The sequence below is a fragment of the Cuculus canorus genome, chromosome 17 (genome assembly GCF_017976375.1).
Source record: "Cuculus canorus isolate bCucCan1 chromosome 17, bCucCan1.pri, whole genome shotgun sequence".
In the NCBI taxonomy this organism is placed as follows: Eukaryota; Metazoa; Chordata; class Aves; order Cuculiformes; family Cuculidae; genus Cuculus; species Cuculus canorus.
Window position 1 is genome coordinate 11,864,582 of NC_071417.1, and position 16,083 is coordinate 11,880,664.

General features: G+C 52.2%; 1 protein-coding gene across 6 annotated transcripts in view; it reads right to left on the reverse strand.

Annotated features, from left to right (window-relative positions):
• Positions 1-16,083, reverse strand: part of OSBP2 (oxysterol binding protein 2) — a 76,806-nt gene that overhangs the window by 43,841 nt on the left and 16,882 nt on the right. For 5 of the 6 annotated variants that reach the window (XM_054082424.1, XM_054082423.1, XM_054082427.1 and 2 more), the window contains exon 2: positions 11,370-11,578. In XM_054082424.1, coding sequence (XP_053938399.1) covers positions 11,370-11,578 — 209 coding nt within the window. Of the gene's footprint in view, positions 1-314; positions 519-11,369; positions 11,579-16,083 lie in introns of those variants that run through there. The other variant, XM_054082429.1, reaches the window with a different exon arrangement.

A 16,083-nucleotide genomic window follows, 5' to 3' on the forward strand; every position in this document is an offset into this window, starting at 1 on the left:
CTCATATCAAACTCCGTAAGGATGCAGCACGTGATGCCAAGAGCTCCAGCTGCAGGCAAGACACCATGTGCCACAAAATGCCACGGACAGACCCGCACGGAGTATTTTCTGTATTCCTCTGTCTCGTAGCATTCCTGGATGGGGTTAACCACCCCCCCTCTATCCCAGGAAGGCACCTCCATCGCTCCCCAGGGCATCCGCATGATGGGGAGAACACTCCAGCTGCCAAGGGAGTGCACACGCTGGGTTGGATCCAGCCGGCAGCGATGGCAGGAGGAGCGGAACCTCTGTGAGGACACCGGGAAGGCACTAACCCTTGTGGAATTTATTCAGACAGCCGGCGTTGCAGAAGGAACGGATGGATCCCGTCTCCCAGCAGCCCCTACCCTTCATCCCCACAGCGGGCTCGCTCTTGCAGAGGCTACATGGCCGTGAGCTTTGGGATGGAGGAAAAAGAAAGAAAAAAAGAAAGAAAGAGAAAAGAAAATGTCCTTATTGAGCAGCAGCTGCATCACTGCCCTCCCAGCTCCACATCTCACAGCACAAATCCTCGGCACATGCTGCAGGCAGAGCACTACGGCAGCAACCATCAAACCACCCTCTTACCAGCATGCACCACGGAGCAACCCTTAACTCCATCCCTGCCGGAAACAGGTATTGTCCGGCCAAAAAAAGGGGGGAAAAAGGCAACCCGGGGTCCCAGCGAGGGCAGGTTTGGCTGGGGCTGTCCCAGAGCAACACTGAGCCTGTGGTCGGATACCCAGTCCCAAAACCAAAGGGAAGTTGTTCAGGGGCTTGGGGGAGGGTGATATTGGGAAGCTTTGTGCCTTTAAATGCTGCTGGAGGTTATTTTTAGGACACTTGCTTAAAATACATATCAAAATGTCTTTATTTTTATCAGAAACTCCATTATACATTCTACTCCTGCAGCCAAATTTCACATCCCCGATGCTCAAGAACAAAACCCCTAGGGTTTCACCACTGCACCCCCTCCAGACATCTATTTTCCTGCCCCTCCACTGAGGGACAATTGGATTTTCCCAGCTTTTAATATTTTCCTGGTCTCAGGGGGATGAGCAAACCCAGAGGAAAAATGCGGCATAAATCAGAATCCAGTGTAGGAGGAGCGGCTGCGGCCGAGGCGCTCCAGCAGGACACACAGCTGAAACAACCCTCACAGCTGGAAACTGGAGCCAGGGCCACTTTCAAGCACCTACAAGTACAGGTAGTTTACACGGATTGTTATCACAGAATCATTGAAGTTGGAAAAGACCTTTAAGACCAGTGAGTCCAACCTTAAATCTCGTCCTGCCAAGTCCATGACGAAACCATGTTTGAAATGCCATGTCTACACATCTTTTAAATCTCTCCAGAGATGGCGACTCCACCAGTGCCCTGGGCAGCCTCTGTCAGGGCTTGACGACCCCTTCCATAGTGGAATTTTTCCCAATATCCAATCTAATTCCTGCTGTCCCTCACTCCCTTCCTGACCACAGAGAGACTGGACTCTTCCCAAGGTTGGGGGGGACACAACGCGCTCAGCCTGGTGGTGCTGAGGCCCCAGCAGATGCCCTCCTGCTCCGTCCTGGCAGAAGCGGTGCTCCATGCATCCCACTTCCCACCGACAGAGCTGGTTGCACACTCCTGCCCAAGAGAAATTTTCCTGGAATAAAAGCCAAGCAAAACACAAGTGTCATTAAATCCTTTGGAGGTTGATCTTCCCTTCCGAGCATAACAATTCTAACTTAAAGACTCCTAAACTCAATGGGAATTATAAACTTCCCAGGCTGGATGCAGAGAAATTCCCCAAAGGAGCATCTGTCAGTGTCAAAGCTGATTTCAACCAACACCAGGAGGAGACAAAGTGCTGCAAAAGCACAGAGCACCGCCAGATGCCAGCACAGGCTGCTCAGCTGAGCTGCTTCTACCCCAGAATCTCGGTATGGCAGAGGTTTTGGGGTCCCCATGAGCAGCCTGAGGCATGGCTGGGCCCCAGGAAAGAACTGAAATGCTGGGAGAAGAGGAACAGCTCTTCCCAGTAGCCTCACCAGAGGAGGTGGCTTTCCTGCCCCACTGGAGATGAATCCATCAGGGTCCAGCTGCCACACCCCACTCTTCTGGTCACCCCAAAAGGCCGGACACAGAGTCAAACACATCCCGTGCTTCCAACATCAGATTCCGCAGGGCCATCTCTTAGTGAGAGCTGGGAGCCTCACGGTAAATCCTGCCCATCAGCACAGGAAGGCAGAGCTCCATGGATGGATCACACCAGGAGAGGGCAAGCTGATCCCACTGCATCGACTCGACGCAGAGCATGGAGCAAACCACCACCAAGCTACACCTGTGCCCTGAACCGCAGCATTTCCCACCATCTGATAAGGAGAGCCAAGTGGTGCTCAGGAATAAAGCCCCACAGTAACCATCAGTGGGTGCTGGAGGAAACCAGACACAAGTAAATGGTGTTTGTGTGGAGCTTTTCATCCCCTGCGGACCAGGGAAGACAAATCATTTGGGTCTGCAGGGCTCTAACGGACTGCAACACATTCCAATTTCCCCTCGCTTACGCCGAGAGATGTCAGGCACCCCGTGGGGATGGAAAGCCACAAACGGTTCTGCAGATGTCCCAATACCAACGGTTCTCCCTCACTGTGATCTCTCTAGGTCACTAAGCTCCAAATAGCAAACGAAACTATCACCTCCAGACTGAAAACACACATATTTCAAGGCAGGAAGGGTCAGAGGGGGACTCACCATGCCCTGCAAAGGTGGCACAGATCATGCCAACCCCGGCTCAGCTCAGAGCCAGTTCCCTGTTCTGTGGATGGGAAGAGAAACCGCTGTGCTTCACCCAACACAAACCATGCACCAGAGGGTTTCTTTCCCATCCTTCACCTCTCAGCGTGGAACAGCTCGGCCACCCACACGCTGCCCCAGCCCGGCCACCAGATATCACAGAATGATGAAACAGTTCGGGTTGGAAGGGACCTCAAAGCCCATCCAGTTCGACGCGGTGCCACAGGCAGAGACATCTCCCACTGGATCAGGGGCTCCAAGCCCCATCCAACCTGGCCTGGAACCCCTCCAGGGATGGGGCAGCCACCACTGCTCTGGGTGACCTGGGCCAGGGCCTCACCACCCTCATCATGAAGAAATTCTTTCTTATGTCCAGTTCAAATCTTTTCCCAATTCAAAGCCATTCCCTACTCTTCTATCACTCCACGCCCTCGTAAAAAGCCCCTCCGCAGCTTTTCCTCCCCACCCTCACAGCAAAACATTTCTCCCTAAGATCTCATCTCAGTCTCCCCTCTTTCAGCTAAAAACCATTCCCCTTATCCTGTCCCTGCACTCCCTGATCCAGAGCCCCTCCCCAGCGTTTCTGGAGCCCTTTTCAGCACTGGAAGCTGCTCTAAGGTCTCCCACAGCCTTTTCTTCTCCAGGCTGAACAACCCCAACTCTCTCTCAGCCTGTCCTCGTACGGGAGCTGCTCCAGCCCTCACATCATCTCCGTGCACCCCTCTGGACTCTCTCCAGCAGCTCCATGTCCTTCCTGTGCTGAGGACTCCAGAACTGGACACAGTTCTGGCTCCAGGTGGGGTCTCATGGAAAAGGAGCAGAGGGGCAGGATGCCCCCCCTCACCCTGCTGGCCATGCTTCTCTTGATGCTGCCCAGGACACGATTGGCCTTCTGAGTCCACGCTGCCAAAAGGCCTCAGGCCTTTTGAAGGGAGCAGCTTCCATATAATGACTCATTTCTAATTAGTAAGAAGTGTTATTATATCCAGAGTTCAAAACTGATTTTCCTCCAACAGCTTTTTCTGTGCTGGTTAAAAAAAAAAAAAAGAAAAAAAAAGCACTTGGGAGTTTGAAACGTCTAAAAATAACACTGAAACACACGGAACGGGTTACGTGAGCTGGAAACGCTCCCAACCGTATGAAAATCCCTGTTACATTACTGAAAGCTGTGTTAAAAAACTACTTAGAGGTGAAACTTGTAGGTACAAGAATCTGTTCTCAGCACGTAGTGAGAGTTTGAGGTCTGGGAGCAGCGAGAGGAGCCAAACACAGGGCTCTGCCCTCCTTTACCCCAGCACCCACATCTCCACATACCGGCATCCCCACAAGGAAACTGCACTGGGAAGGCCCCAGAGGTCCTGCATGTGGCAAGGTGTGAGATCTCAGCATCTCCAGATGCTGGCAGAGGCGCTGAGCCCAGCTTGGGGCTGCACTCAATACCCACAGCACAAAGAGCATCACCCAGCAGTGAGGGCAGGAGGAGGCACGGCCATGCCAGCTAATGTCTGTTCCCCCTCCGGAGCAGCTCAGATCCCTCTGCCACCGTTCCCGGGTGTAACCCAGTCAGCACACGCTGCACCCGAATCCTGGGAAATCATAGGAGCAGCATGGGTCACAAGTCGGGCTCTGACCAAGTGTCCTCATCCCCAAGCAGGATGGCTCACTGTCGGATGAGCACCACGGATGGCTGGGATCCCCCGGTGCAGCCCAGATGCCCATCGATGGGCGCCCCACAGCCTTCAACAAGAATTACTGGCCATTTGCTTTGCTTCTCAGTACAGACGCAGGCTCCCCCCGTCTGTGTCTGAATGAGCACGCAGTTCAGCCATACCATCCTCAGTTCAGGATGCACTGCACTCCGGGAGCTCCTGGTCCCAGCTCCATGCAGCTCCAGGTCCACAAAGGAGGTGCTGTGGGTCACAAACCCCAGCTGGGCAAGTCTGGAGGTTCATCAAAAGCACCTTGAAACATGACCAGGGTAGAGCATTAAACCCAGCAACCCTTGATGGTGAGGGACCCTTGGTATTGACATCCCAACTCTAGTTGGAACCGTTACCAAATGACAAACCAAGCTAACATTCGCCAGCGCAGCACAGAAGTGGTGACAGATCATCCTTCCCACTTCTGCCACCCGTGTAGGAACACGGAGAGCCCAGTTCTCAGCTTGTCCTCGTATGGGAGGTGCTCCAGCCCTCGGATCATCTCCGTGGCCTCCTCCAGACTCGCTCCAACAGATCCAAGTCCCTCCACGACGGGGCAGAGGACTTGCTCCTACTGCTGGCAGTGGGGCACTGCTCCTGCTGGGTTCCAGCCTTTATGTGGCAGCAGGTTCTGGGATGGAGAACAGCTGGAGCCAGTTCCCAGGGTGTCCTCAGGTCTCTGCCCAGCAGTGCTTTACAGGGATGAACACAGGGTGTCCTCAGGTCTCTGCCCAGCAGTGCTTTACAGGGATGAACACAGGGTGTCCTCAGGTCTCTGCCCAGCAGCGCTTTACAGGGATGAACATAGAGGACACAGCTCCTCCTCTTGAAACACCACGGGGAAAGGGACTGGACACAGAGAAAGCAAATCTTCATCCACTGCCAACGGACAGGAATCTTCTGAAGCTATTCCAAGACCCTGGCGAAGCATCCAAGGACCACTGGGCATTCTCCAAGCGAGATGATCAAACATGAGTGAGCATAACCTCCCACGTTTCACTGATGTTTGCTCTGCAGTCTCGACAAGCAACCTCGATAAATTCTTTTGTCAAAAACGTGGGGAAGTGAAGAAATCAAATGGAAGCAACAAAAACAAAGCCAGCAAGCACCAGACAAAGGAAACATTGATTTACAGGCAGCTGAAAACTGTGAAATGGTAGCAATAGCCCTTACCCAACCACGCACTCGCACACAGCAAACAGTGGTGTTTGCCTAGGTTGAGAAGTCAATAAATAACAACACAAGGGAAAAGCGTGGATTTTAAAGAAACACAGAAAAGGGCACAGGAGAAACCAAATGTAGCACTTCAAAAAACAAGAACAAGTCTGTAGGAAATTCTGGAGTCCTCAGTCCAGGAAGGACATGGAGCTGTTGGAGACGGTACAGAGGAGGCCACGGAGATGATGTGAGGGCTGGAGTACCTCCCATACGAGGACAGGCTGAGAGTTGGTATTGTTCAGCCTGGAGAAGAGAAGGCTGTGGGCAGACCTTAGAGCAGCTTCCAGTACTGAAAGGGGCTCCAGGAAAGCTGGAGAGGGGCTCTGGATCAGCCGCAGGGGAGAACATCAGTGAGCAGCGGACGGCGCTGAAAGGAGACAAGAATCTTTAGGAGGGGGAAATCCAAGCAAATGCACCCAGCAGCATTGTTAATTGTATTTTCCATGGCAGCAGGTCCAGCACAGTTAGCAGCTGGCTATCCTGGAAAAACCCAGGCTCCAAGGATCAAAAAGACAATGAGAAGAGCAAGGTAAGCCAGCACCTCTCCAGGCAGAGGGAAAACAGTCCAACAGGATGAACATCCCAAGGAGGATGGGAAAAGGGATCGCTTTGGTAGAGAGATGGAAACAGCAAGGACTGTTACAGTGAGCAGCGAGCTGGTGTCGAGGGCACAGGGACAACAACGGTGGGGATTGTCCAGTCCTGTCCCATCCAGAGCAGAAGCATGAGCCAAGGCCACCTGGCCAGGAGCCGGCTGCGAGGAACAGGGGGGAGCACAACAGGCTGATTCAGAGCGGGGCAGGGAAGGTCGCAGATGCCTTGCGCCATCCCATTCTCAAGTCAAAATGCCTTTCGCAAACAAACCCCTTAGAGGGGAAAGGAAAAACAACAGCCAAAATGCATCACGTAACAACCTTCCTTTTCTCTCTCCTTAGCGATTCCCAGCTTTCCTGCAGCACTGACAGTTGAGTTCCAGCTCAGCACAGCAGCGGTTCCTCTGGGGAGGCTGGCAGGCAAACTGGTCCTGGCACCAATGAGAGTACCAACCCATCCAGTTAACTCATGCTTTTTCAGGGCCAGAAACACTAAAAAACACCATCAACCAGCCTGAAACTGCACTGGCTCAGGCGATAACCTGGATCAAGGAGTGGATTTCTGCCTCTCCTTCCAGGAATCCCCAAGCAAAAAGCTTCGTCAAAAGCAGCTCCCAGCTCCCTCACACCTCTCATCCATTAGCAAGCAGCTCAAGCTCATTCAGGGGAATTTTCCAACACAACACCAGTGTTCAAACCACCAGGAACAGATTCCTACCCCCTCCTTGCAGGCTTTCCCACAGACTCCCCCAAACCCATAGCCAAGAAAATCATTCTGATGCATTCGCCACACACATAATGAATTCCTGTATCTCATGATGCTGCCCTAAAAAGAAAAGATATTTTTACTACCACAAAATACATACATTAACCACAGTCAAATACTTTGAAGTTTAGAGCCTCCAAGTCACGACTGCAGAGAGAAGACCAAGCACAAGGAGCAGAGGCTCTTGATCAGGGAGTGCAGGGATAGGATGAGGGGAACGGTTTTCAGCTGAAAAAAGGGGAGGTTGGGATGAGATCATAGGAAGAAATGTTTTGCTGTGAGGGTGGGGAGGCCCTGGAACAGGTTGCCCAGAGCAGTGGTGGCTGCCCCATCCCTGGAGGGGTTCAAGGCCAGGTTGGATGGGGCTTGGAGCTCCTGATCCCGTGGGAGGTATCCCTGCCCATGGTAGGGGGTTGGAACTGGATGGTTCCTTCTGACCCAAACCATTCTGTGATTCTGTAATAAGACCATTTCCCTGCTGCCTCTCTGCAAAGTGAAAGCTGTCCAGAGGCCAATGCAGGAGCTGATAAAAAACCCATGGGGATGTGGATACGACAGGGTAAGCGGAGAAAGCTGGAATTACTCAAGAGCTATTCGAGCAGAGGGCGATTGCCCAAATCTGATTTTCAGGACAGACAAACAGCACAGGGCCACACTGAGCACACAGCTGCTCTTTGCACGGAGGGACAGAGGTGGGCTGCACGTGGGCAATGTTTACAATGACTTCATCATCAACGCTTTATAACCTCAATCAGAAACGGCAATGCCAGGTTTGGATGAGCAGAGGCCAGGCAGAGGCAGCTGGGGCTGGGACCCTGCTGCTACATGATACATTTATTTAGAGGAATTCAGCACCATGTAGTGACTGAGGGAAGAGCCAAAACAGCAGCTCTGCTCTCACTTTCTGCCCCTGATCCATTCAGCATCACTCAGCAGGTTTCCCAGAGGATGAGGAGCATGAGCCTCCTCACCCGACACCCACCAGCACTCAACTCCTGTTCCAGCTCATGGCTCAGCACCAAAACAGTCCTAAGCGGAGGGGAAACCAAAGCTCCTGCAGTTACGCAGAGGGAACAGCAAAGTCTCCATCTCGTACTTGGTTCAGGGATGGATTTTGCTACTTCTTAAAAATAGAAATGAAGATCAGTCTTGTGGAGAGCACAGCTCAATGCCCAGCTTGAGCCAGACTCACATCAAACTGCTCTCCTGGCTGTTTATTCTAGAGAAATCCACAGGGGAAAGACTCTCCACCAAACCAACCTTCCAGCAGTGCAGACATCTGCAGGGTTACCCCAGTCTGCCAGTCCTCCACCTCACCAAATCTCCAGGGCCAGGGAAGCTGGGAGGAATCACTGTTTTCATAGAATCCTGGAACAGGTTCAGCTGGAAGGGACCTCAAACCCATCCAGTTCCAACCCCCTGCCATGGGCAGGGACACCTCCTGTCCTTCCCCATTCCTGCTTCTCTGCAGCAGAGAGAAGCAGGAGAAGCAGAGAGAAGCTGCTTCTCCCAGCGTCAGCATTGCTCCCTCCTTGTCAACACAAACCCATCAGGCTGCTCGCCACCCTTCGTGCCCACCGGCCAAGACGGCCCCAGGGCATTGACCCTGGGAACACCTGGGCTCTGGGGATCCCTTGGCATAAAGGATTCAACTCAAACCTCTCTGGCAAATCCAGAACCTCCTCCCTCCACTTGAAACATCCATCCTAGGCCTCTGCACAACACCCAGCACCTGTACAGACACAACACTAGGAATTTTATTTTGATTCAAGCAAAATATTCAAATTCAACATAAATTCATTCTTTATCTTCATTAAAAGATCTCTAATAGGGTCAAAACCACCACCAGCCAGGTGAACACTAAAGTGTAAAGTCATTCCCCCACATCCTCAGCTCCACCTCCACAGGATAAGGGTTCAGCACCCATTTACAGTGTCTTATTCCCAGAAAAGCCTGGAAAAACAAGCATTTGGGTTTTACCTCCATCAGCTCCTGGCCGGGCTCACAGCAGTGCCCCATAAAGAGCTGAGTCAGCACAACAGCGAGCATCCCTGCGCTGCTGCCGCACCGTCCCTACCCTGGAAGCACAGCGCGAGCAGCTGATGCCAGAAAGTCAGCACATCCAGAGCCTTCAGAGAGGAAAGCTCGGTGTGTGTTATTTTTACGTAGACATACAAAACAAAATGAGCACAGTGACTCCAGAGGCAGCGTCACCAACACCCTCCTGCCACCCTGGCTGCCTGCGCCACTCCACACCCACGGCTCAGCCTTCAGAAAGGGAAAGGCAATGGCAGGCACCAACCTCTCCCGCATCCAAGATCCTTTTCCAAACAACTACCCAGCCAGAGGACTCACTTCCCACTACAGAGTGAGTGATATCTGCAGGACCGAGAGCCATCGCACCCGGCGTGAGCTCCCCACAGCCGTGACCCAGCACAATGCCACGCTCTGCCAGATGGAACATGCCTAGAGAAGCTTCCACCTTCTCCTCAGCTGCTGTGCTCCCCATTAACATTCATACACCCCAGAGCAGCAGCATTAAGGGACAGAGGGTTCACAATGCTAAATGTAATTAAATCCACAAACGCCAGTGTCCTGGAACAAAGCGTACTTTAACAGTTATGGGAATTGAACTAATCAACTTCTGTATGACCTTGGAGGATGGCGAATTGCACAAAGTCAGACCGCATCAGTCCAGGACTCAGGGTTTATTCTCCTGCAAGCCAAACCGTTGGCAGTCTGGCATTCCGCTGCTCTCCAGAAAACATTCCGCAAAGCACACACTGCTGCGCAATGCCGCGGGCAGCCAGGATCCCAAACAACCGCCCTGCTGATACACAGGTGAAAACATTAACGTTATCACCTTCCAAAACTGTGGTTCAACTAATTCCACGTTGACTGTGTGTGTTCATAAGCTAGAGGTGTTAGAGAGTGTTCTGGACGGAGAGCTGCACTCCGCAGTCCAGCCACGGCGCAGTCTGGTTTTCGTGTGCGTGCAGCCACACTCCCTACAGAAAGAGAGGTTTCCCTGGATGCAATGAACCAACCACAACCTTAGGGATCTGGTTTAGTAGTGGACAGGTACGGTTGGACTCAATGATCTCAAACATCTTTTCCAAGCAAGCAATTCTATGATTCTGAGCCTCGCTGGCGGTGATTCTGCAAGCCAAGCTTCCCATTTTCCCCACAGACGCATGTTTTCCACAGCCAAAAGCACAGAGCAGCATCCACAGGTGTCCCAACACCCAGACCCGCACTGGGACAGCGGGGTTCTGCCACAACTGATCAAAGCAACACCAGGCTGTGCAGCAAACACCTCTGCACGTGCTCTCCCTGCCTCACCTTCACACTTCCCTCTGTAAAACAGATCCAGAGCAGTTTATGAAGCTGGGTTTGCATTTTAAGCAGAGCGTTACAAAACCAAGCGTTCACTACATCTCATCTCTCATGCAAGGTCGGATTTCCAGCATTCCAGATAAGATCTGAGAAAGGTTTTATTTTAGGACAGAGGAGACCACAGTGTTTTAATACATTCATGGCTTTTGTTTCCTGCAAATTGAGACCCTGCTTGTTTGTTTGAGAAACCCAATAATAATAAGCCCACAAGAGTTACAAGCACTGAAATATTTCTGTTTGTTAAGCCACGAACCAACCCATCACACACCAAGCAGTGAAATGACTTTTGGGAGGAGCCACAAACCAGCAACGGGCTCTGACAGCTCCACACAACCCGATCGCCCCAGACATACACCAGCAAATACCAGACCACAGTGTCATGTTTGTATGGGGAAGAAGGGGAAACGCACAGAGACAGCCCAACGATGTCTGGCTCTTATCCACCTACCAAACCATCCTGAACGACAGGCAGGTAAGGAAGGCACAGCTCTACACTATATTCCCTGCAGTGACTCCCTGCAGCGCTCAGTGCCTCTTACAGCATTTCCCGTCCACACAGACCAACTCAAAGCCTCCAGCAGAAAGGAACATCCATGCTGCCTTCCAGAAGAAGCTTTATAAGATCACTGTTAGCAGCTCTCTACAATTTACCACCATCACAAGGGGCTTTAAAGACCTGCTCAGCACTGCATGACCAAGTGAGATGACAGCTGGCATGCACAGCGTTGTTTAAAACCCTTTGTCTCTCTCTCTCTCTCTGGAACCATCAGCTATCACTAATCACATATGAAATCCTATCTGTCAGGGTTTCTGCACAGTTTAGCAAGCACAGAAGAGCAGGTTTACACACGGAGGCTTTATAAAGGATCCAGTTGCACGCTCACATGCTGAGATGCGCTCTACCTGACTGGTTGTTCCTCATGCGGATGGCTTTCGCCTTCGCCAGCTCCAGGGCTGTGACCCAGCGCTGCCTCTCCACTTCCGAGTTGGCCTTTAGGTGATATGTCCTTCCCCCATTGGAAAGCACGATGTTACATGAGTCCTCTGTATCAATATGGGCCGTGGACAGGTTGATGGTCCCGCGACACGTGTGGGCCATTTCTGCCTGCGTCCTGCATGGGAACAGAGGGAAAAGGAAGCATCAGACCCACCCTGTTCCCAAATAATGCCAATGCATGCTCCCATGCAGCAGAAACCTGGGGAGACATCCCGAGCAGGCAGCAAGCCTGTCAAAGACAAAGCTGGATGAGCTCCTTGAACAGAAGAATGAGGACAGGGCTGCAGCATTTGGGTCGAGCTCATTGCCAGGTATGAACACCACCCCCAGCGTTTAGGCTGCTGGTTTTGCATCCTGCTGCGCCGACCGCTTCCAGTTGCCCTAAAAATAACATTACCAACTGCACAGCACTGACCTTTCTCATCTCGCTTGCACCGCTGCTTCTCTCCCTTCTCCCTACCATCCACCTCCTGCATCCCAGATTTTGTGGCTCTTGATATCCTCTCCCTTCAATCACTGTCTTTTCCCTTGCTGTGATGAGACCCTGGACACAAAGGTCTCCAAAGGAAAGCAGCACAGCTTCCCTTCAGCTGTTAAAACACCTTTACACCCAGCAAACTGCTTCCCGCTGCCCTCCCAAAGAGCTCACCCTCCTTCCACCCTAGTTTAAGAACTCACTTCCACCAGCAGAACCCACCCTGCAGCTGCTGGAACCCACCACCATCACACTGCTGAAAGCCGTGTCGACGGGCTCCGTGTCCCAGTGCCACATCCCTCCAAGCCGGGATGAGAACACAGCCTCTGCCCCACACCCAGTTTCGCTGGCACAGCCAGGACATGGCACAGTGGGCTGCTCCAAAGCCACGGAATCCAGCATCCACGGTGCCTGCTGTGCTCTCCAGCATGGAAGTTTCCACATCTTCATAGCCTTCCCTGTCCCCATCCTGCTGGATGGGCTCAAAAAGCGTGTGGCCGTGGCACTTGGGGACATGGCTCAGTAGGCACAGTAGGGTTGATCTGGCAGTTGCACTGAGTGAGCTGAGAGGACTTTTCCAACCTCAATGATGCTATCGTTCTATGAATTTGGCTCCAAAGGGAATCACACACTCATTTTCATCTCCAAAGTCACCTTCCTGATGACGCAGCACACGCTGACGTGTTCCCAGCAGGGATCACTGCCCACATTGAGAGAAAACTAAAATGACTTTCTCCTCTGCACGCAAAAAAGGTCCCCAAGGTGACTCCACCGGAACAGTTTTAAGTCACACTGAACAGCCCTGCTCTCCCACCCAGGAGAACTGTTTTGGTAGGGGTCTGAGCTCTTTAAGCTGCCTTCCCATGCCAATCCACGTGGGAAATCAATCTCCATCAGTCAGACCCCACCCCAGGCAGGCATCTGAGCCAGCCCGGAGCCAAGCACCCTCCTCTGTCCACATACAGGGAAGGAAGAGGTGTCCTTCAACAGCTCTCGTGGTCAGATGGATCTGCTTATTCACTGCCAGCAGCTCAGCCATTGCATAACGTGATCCAGGCAGATTTCCTGATTCTCGACTTTCCACACTAATCTGAGCGCTGTGCATATGGAAGAGCACGTGGGCAGGCTGCAAAAAGCTGGAGGAAGGGGAAATGTGGACAGAGGCCACGCAGAGGCGGGTGCTGCTCAGCATGTGGGGGTTCTGTGCTGCCCCCTCAAAGCTCAACTATGGGATCCACCTGCAGAGATCCAGAATTAGAGCTGTGCATGGGATGGGCAGAAGCCAGCGAGGGGCTCGTGATCAAGGAGTGCGGGGACAGGATGAGGGAGAACGGTTTTGAGCTGAAAGAGGGAAGATTAAGATGAGACCTTAGGAAGGAATGTTTTCTTGTGAGGGTAGGGAGGCCCTGGCCCAGGTTGTCCAGAGAATTGGTGGATGGCCCATCCCTGGAGGTGTTCAAGGCCAGGTTGGATGGGGCTTGGAGCAACCTGGTCCAGTGGGAGGTCCCTCTTCCAGCTGCCAAACCAACCCTGGGTGCTCAGGTCCCAAGCAGACTCTGTCCAAGCTCTCCAAAGATGCTGCTTTGAACACAGCTGCATTCCCTCATTCCATTTGGACAGCCCATGGGACACAGAAATGGAAATCTCAGATTGGCACCATGACTCAGGTACCCGACCCACGAGCACAGCACAGCTCTCCTGTCACAGCGATCTGCAGAGTGCCCGATTTTGCAAAACCCTTCAAAATCTGCTTTGTAAAATGCTATTTGCAGCATTTCTCTCGCTCTTTTTTTGGACTGGAAAAGCTGCTTCAGCTACTTTGATACCACAAATCCAAACACAGAGCTTGATGGCCCCACCTTGAGCACTGAGGGCAGTTTTGGGCGCCACAGGATAAAAATGATCTAAAGCTGCTGGAACACATCCAGAGGAGGGCACAGAGTGGAAGGGTTTAGAGAGAAAGCGTGTGAGGAGCAGCTGAAGTCACTTGGTCCGTTCAGCCTGGAGAACAGGAGACAGACAGGAGACCTCATCACACTCTGCAGCTTCCTCACATGGGGAGGAGGAGCAGCAGGTGTGGAGCTCTTCTCTCTGGACCCAAGAGAATGGCAGGAAGATGCCAGGGGAGGGTTAGGTTGGTCATTAGGAGCAGGTTCTTCCCCCAGAGGGTGGTGGAGCACTGGAACAGCTCCCAGGGAAGCAGTCACGATGCTGAGCCTGACAATATTCCAGAAGCCTTTGGCCAACGCCCTCAGCCCCACGATGTGAATGTTGGGGTTGTCCTGTGCAGAGACAGGAGTTGGACTCCATGATCCTTGTGGGTGCCTTCCAACCCAAGACACTATGACTCTATGAACTCTTCAGCATCAGTTACTTCAAAAGACCTTCAGTATTGAACTCCAAGTCTAAATTCTGCAGCTCGCATTCTACAGCTGTAGTGCAATAAAAGAACAGCAAAACATGGCATAAAGAACCGCTTCCCAGCCCTGAAGGAGCACTGGCGCTGCAGGAGGCTGCTGAGCACGCCAGCGCTGTGCGAAGGAAGGATCTTACTATATATAAAACACAAACTCCTCTGCAAGAGCTCAGCAGACAGATTTGTCAACAGAGCAGGGAGAAGATGGTGGAAAAACTAGACAATATTGTTGTTCATCTGATGGCTCCACAGCTCTGGTTCTGGTGACACCACAACAGCCAAAGGTTTCACTTCGTATTAAGATGTTGCTGACATGGGTTTTGTGGCTGTCACTGCAGCTCTGCTGAAGTTCACAGGACACAGTAAGTGATGCAGAACCCCAGCTTACGCCCTGCTGCCCAGCACTGTTCATGTAAAGAAAGGATGCACAACGGATGCCCAAGGAATCCCTCTGCTCAGCTCTCCTTTCCACCAGCGAGGCCGAACACCATTCCTGGGCAGCCTCATCTCTACTAAATCATCTCCCCGAGCACCTCATCTGCCTGTCTTTTAAACACCTTGAAGGATGGGGACTCCACCATCTCCCTAGGCAGCCTTTGCCAGTGCCCGAGAACCCCTTCCATGAAGAAATTGTTCCTACTTTCCAATCAATCTGCTCCAGGACCTCAATAAATGTTGGCCTGGAGATGTCAGGACACCTCTGGTATCAGTCCAGCTCAAGGACCCCAATCACAGCCCAAGGACCCAAGGGTGCTGTGGTGAGATGACCACCACCATCCGTGGAAACCCCCCTCCCAGGCTGCTCTGGCCATCCCACCAAACTCATCAGCCCAGCCTCATCTCACAGCGCTCACACAGCACCTGTAAACACCACCAGGCTTTGTATCCATTCCTATTTCCTCAGCATGATGAGGATAAACATTTCCATCCTGATTTACTAAGGAGAGAGCAAGGCAAGAGGAACCCATAGCACAGCAGATGGGCTGCAAAGCAACACATCCCGCGGGCACTTCCCAGCTACAGACAGGGAATCCTGCTCCGGCATATGCTCAGGGCTCCCCAGCAGCCCGTTCCCTCCCACAGGGAAGGCACGTCGTCAGCACTGGCAACGCAGGAGCCATCCCGGTCCTGCACATCCCACTCCTTGGAAGACCAGAGGGTGTCTCTGCAGAGAGATGTGGGAGAGCATCACCCCCACAGAGCACAGCGGGCACAGATGCTCTGCTCCTACCTTGCATACTGAGCTCCCACTTCCATATCCATATACCTTGATCATGGTGGTACGAGTGAAAAAGGGCAGTTATTGCTGTAACTACCAGAAAAACACAAATCCACACTGAAAGATAGTTAGATGTGGGGTTTTTTCTGATGGAGAAGTGATGCGTCACCAGAAACAGGTAGGAAAACCAACTGGAAACAGCTGCAAAGCATCCCCAGCTGTTTCTGGTCTAACTAACTGCTAACTGTCTGCTAACTGTGACTATTCCTAACGATATATGGAAACAACGCAGGCATTCAGTACAGAAATCACACAGACCTCTCGTGCTCATGGTTGCACAAGATTATTTCATTTTGAAGATTATTTCATTCCCGTTAACTTTGCACACAATACAGAGATCACTCCCTGGCAGCCAAAGTACTTCTGCCTGACCCCTCTCATCCCTTCATACCCGATCACAAGGGACCAGCCCCAGCTCTGCCTTTGCTTTCTCCACTCCATGGCAAGCTG